Here is a 4,266-nt window from a genome sequence, read left to right as displayed (position 1 = left end):
AGGCTGTCCTTGAACTCAGAGATCCACCCGCCTCTGGCTCCCGAGTGCTGGGATTAAAAGTGTGCACCACCACCACCTGGCTCATTTCTTAATATATACAATTGTACCAAGATATTCTACAAGAACTTGTTACATTTTTTTAAAATTTTATTTGTCAACATTTCATTGGGAGTAATCTTTTTCCAACCAAAAATAAGAATAAAAGTTTCTTACAAAATCTTATTTACATTATGAACATGTTTGTAAATATACTTAGGAGTGTTATATATCATTTAGCTATAGGCTTATTGTCGCTGTTACCTTGATATGGAAATAACCAGGCTAGATTAAAGATAGACTCTTATAATAAATAAAATATATAAAAAAAACTCATGCCACAGGCACAGAAGATCCAGGCCCTGCTTGACCACGGGGGAAACTACACAAAGCACTCCTGGGTGGTGCACAGGTTTTTATCTCCTGGTCCCAGAAAGCCATACCTAAACTAGGTTCCACCTCTTAAAGATTATTGGTTAACAAGGCTTTTCCCATCAGCTTGTTATTTATATCATACTGAACTTATGATACTCAGCTGCCTTTACTGTCCCAGGGATACAACATTGGCATTGACTGATTTGGGAGTGGTTTGGGTAGCATGCTCCTAGAATTTAGGGGTATGGCAATTAAAATTGGAAAGGGAAATGGTGTATACATTCATCTTCTTAGCCTTGATGAAAATTTCTTTATTTAACTTTTTATGTAGTCTCAGAACTTAGTCCTGAAAGTGGCTTGATTTGAAGTGTGTGGGCTGCGGTTTGTATCTCAGTTCTGCACTCAGCCTGTGAGCTTAGACTCCCGTTTCAGATGGCCTTGTTCTCATCTGGATGCTTTGCGAGAGTTCTGTAGGTGTGAGTCTGCCTGGTGTATGGCACATGTGAGGCTTGTAGTAAAACTTCAGTGGCTTTTGTCCATCTTGAGTAGATGAAAGCAGAGTAGGAACCAAAATCTCCTGGTATTTTACTTCCTTACTATCTGACTTTAAAAGTTCCGTGTCAGGACTCCCTTCTTCATCCCTGTTCTCTTCAGTTTGTCTGTTGCTCAGGTGCTGGGAATGGAGCCCAGGGCCTCATACGCACTATGCACCTGCTCTTCTTTTGCTCTGTCCCTGGTCTCCATCCCTCCGTTCAGGGCACAGTATGAACAAGCTGGCTCCTACTTACCATGTGTAGTAAGAACTCCAGTGGTGATTCTAGGATATTTTTCCATGTTAACTAAATCTGGGCTATAATGTATATGGCATAAAAGTAACTATATTAATATTGATGTATTTAGAGCATCCACAAAGTCCTGATTGTCCTGATTTATAAATGGTTGTCAGTAGTAGATCTTTTTACTATTAAAGTCAAATACAATTATTATCAGTCTAGTGATTTTTTTTACCACAAATCTGTTCCTTTTTCTTTTATATTAACTTTGAAATAACAGTATTCATCTCTGCTGAGTGTCTAGACTCTAGATTCTAGAGAAGAATGTTTGCCTCCCTGAAGAGTGTGTGTTGCGGCAGCTTGTGGAGCTGCATAGCTGGAGTTTCCTGTGAGGTGGCTATACACCAAAGTCTTCTTTTGCTCCAGTTGGTCCCTGATTGTGTAACATCAGGAGGCTATGTAAGTGGCCTTGAGTCTTCCAAGTCCTGTCCCTCCACAAGAGTATATTTCAGTTTTGGAGAAATGGCCACACAAGGAGTAGAAAACCGATTTTAGCCTTTGGAGTGGTTGTGGAGGCTGAGATAGTAACTGCCTGCCGTGCTTCCTGGAGGAAAGGAGGTCAAAAGCTAGAGTTTGTCTCAGTGCCGATGACTAAGGACCCAGAAGTCTGTGGAGGCCCAGCGTGTTTCAGATGGACCTTCTGAAAGATGGGAATCCTGGAGAATGCCTTAGAGGATCAGAGTGGGAGTTTGGAAATCAAGATGAAGAGGGACTAAGAGAACGGTGTAGTCTGGAGATCTGGGATCTTGTGCCTCTTGCAGCCATTGACGTGTCAGTGGGGCTTTAGGACTTGAATTATTAGGGATGGTCTCCACAGAAGAACTGTGACTATCTTCAGTAAGAGGTACTGAGAGACCTTTGGGGGACATCCTCTTTTCAAATTCATTCACAGACTATAAATAAATATTAGAAAACTGTATTATTTTGAGAAAGTTATCTACCCTTGTGGGTGCTTCGCCTGAGTTTTGAATGTCTTTTGAGTTATTTTCTTAGTGAATATTTCCTAGTGATTTATACTTTTAAAACTCAGTTGCAGATAATTTTAAAGCATAGAAGTTCTTTTGGTAATTACATTGTGTGTCTTTTCTGTGCAGAATCCCCAAAGCTTTCCAGTTGTCTTAAGGTCAAAGTAAAAAATTACAGTGTGGCTTCCAGAATCTGTGTGTGTGGTTTCATTTTTTCTTCTTTAAACTCCTTTACTCATGAACTTTTAAAAGCAATATAAGTTTACTCTCATTAATTTATATTCTCTGCTTGGCATGTGTTAATTACTTCTTGTGTAGGTTTTACTGTATACAAGGGGATAACTTGACTTTAGTGTCTCCTGCTTGCTGACCAAGCATGCCAGCATCTGTTGCTGTCAGGAGACACCATGACCAAGTTAATTTATAGAAGAACGCATTTAAATGGGGCTTGCAGTTTCAGAGTCCATGACCATCCTGGTGGGGAGTGTGGGAACAGGCAGGCAGACAGCTATGACTCTGGGGAGGAAAGTGAGGGGGAGGGTGGAGAGTGGGGAGAGAGAACATGGTGTGGGCTGTTGACACACCTGCCAACAAAGCCACACCTCTTCCCAACAAGGCCACATCTCCTAGTCCTTTCTAGATCTACTAACTGGGACCAAACATTCAATATATGAGCCTATGGGACCATTATCTAAGGCCTTCCTACCCTCTGTCTTCCAAGACTGTTCTTTCTCAGATGGTCTCCAATTTCCTTTCCTCATTTGTTTTATTTAGGTCCATTCCCGACTTACATAGAGAACATTTGTCTCCCCAGCGTTCTCTTATTCCAGTTTATTTTCCATAGCGTTTGTCATCACTGACATAGCTATGATTTAGGCACATAACCTGTTTATCTTAGAAAGCTCCTCTTGAGTAAAGCTTAAATGTTTTCCTTGCTGTTGTTCTTATATTTAGAAAGAGAACAGTATGTAGGTATAAATGAATACTTGTTGGTTAGATGAAATAGGTCCTATTTAGGGTGGCATGACCGTAGACGTGTGTGTGTATGTCTGTATGCACATATACACATACATGTATAAATTCACAAACACACATTTGATTAAGTTAATGAATTAGACAAGTTGAGGCAGTTAGTCTCAGAGTGTGCAAGAGTCATTGTCTGATTCTCAGAATGGAAGCCTGGAACGTCCTGATTCTTATCCATTGCTCCTTATACTGCACTCTGACCACTGAAAGCACTCACTGTGGGCTTAATTCAGCATCCAGAGTCCACGTAAAGAAGCCTAGTGTGGTGATGCATGCACTCGGCTAGGAAGGCTTGCTCTGTGAGTCAGGACCCGAGAGAGCTTGTCTCAAGACAACAGGATGTATGGAGCCCAAGGAATGGCACTGAGGGATGATCTCTGGCCTCTGTGAACACTTGGACACGCAAACACATACACTTCAAAGAAATGAAAAGAAACTTTGTTATTGAGTGGTACTTTGTTTATAATTTGATTTGGCTTACTTGTGTATTGTGAAATGTTGAACTGTGTTACTATTTTTTCTTCTTAAAATAGATGCCAGAAGAAGAAGCTTTTTGTGTGTTTGTTAAATTAATGCAAGACTACAGACTTCGTGAACTCTTTAAACCAAGCATGGCAGAATTGGGCCTTTGTATGTACCAGTTTGAATGCATGATACAGGTAAACGTTCGCTTTACCTTTTTACCCCTTTCTCAATGTGATCTTAGCAAATTCTGCGTCAGAATCATAGAAACAAGTGCTGGAGAGAGAGATGGGTCAGTGGTTAAAAGCACCTTTGCTGCTCTTGCAGAGAACCTGGGTCGATGCTAGCACCCACGTGGTGGCTTCCAACTGTTTGTAATTCCTGTTCTAGGGGTTCTGGTGCCGCCTTCTGATCTGTGTGGGCACTAGGTACACACCGTGCACATAGGTAAATGCAAGCAAAATTCTTAAACACATTTAAAAAAGCATAGCATCAGTTGAGAACGCAGTCAGTGATCTCATCCCATGGTGACAGTTGGTCATGCTCGGGGCTCTTAGAAACGTTCAGCA

At 41.1% G+C, this 4,266-nt stretch overlaps 1 protein-coding gene across 5 annotated transcripts in view; it reads left to right on the top strand.

The window, feature by feature from the left end:
• Evi5 (ecotropic viral integration site 5) overlaps positions 1 to 4,266 on the top strand; it is a 139,187-nt gene that overhangs the window by 59,621 nt on the left and 75,300 nt on the right. For all 5 annotated transcript variants that reach the window (XM_005359650.3, XM_013350923.2, XM_013350924.2 and 2 more), the window contains exon 6: positions 3,769 to 3,894. In XM_005359650.3, the coding sequence (XP_005359707.2) occupies positions 3,769 to 3,894 (126 nt within the window). The remainder of the gene's footprint in view (positions 1 to 3,768; positions 3,895 to 4,266) is intronic.

The sequence above is a fragment of the Microtus ochrogaster genome, linkage group LG1 (assembly GCF_000317375.1).
Source record: "Microtus ochrogaster isolate Prairie Vole_2 linkage group LG1, MicOch1.0, whole genome shotgun sequence".
Lineage (NCBI taxonomy): Eukaryota > Metazoa > Chordata > Mammalia > Rodentia > Cricetidae > Microtus > Microtus ochrogaster.
This window is presented reverse-complemented; position numbering and strand designations above follow the sequence as displayed.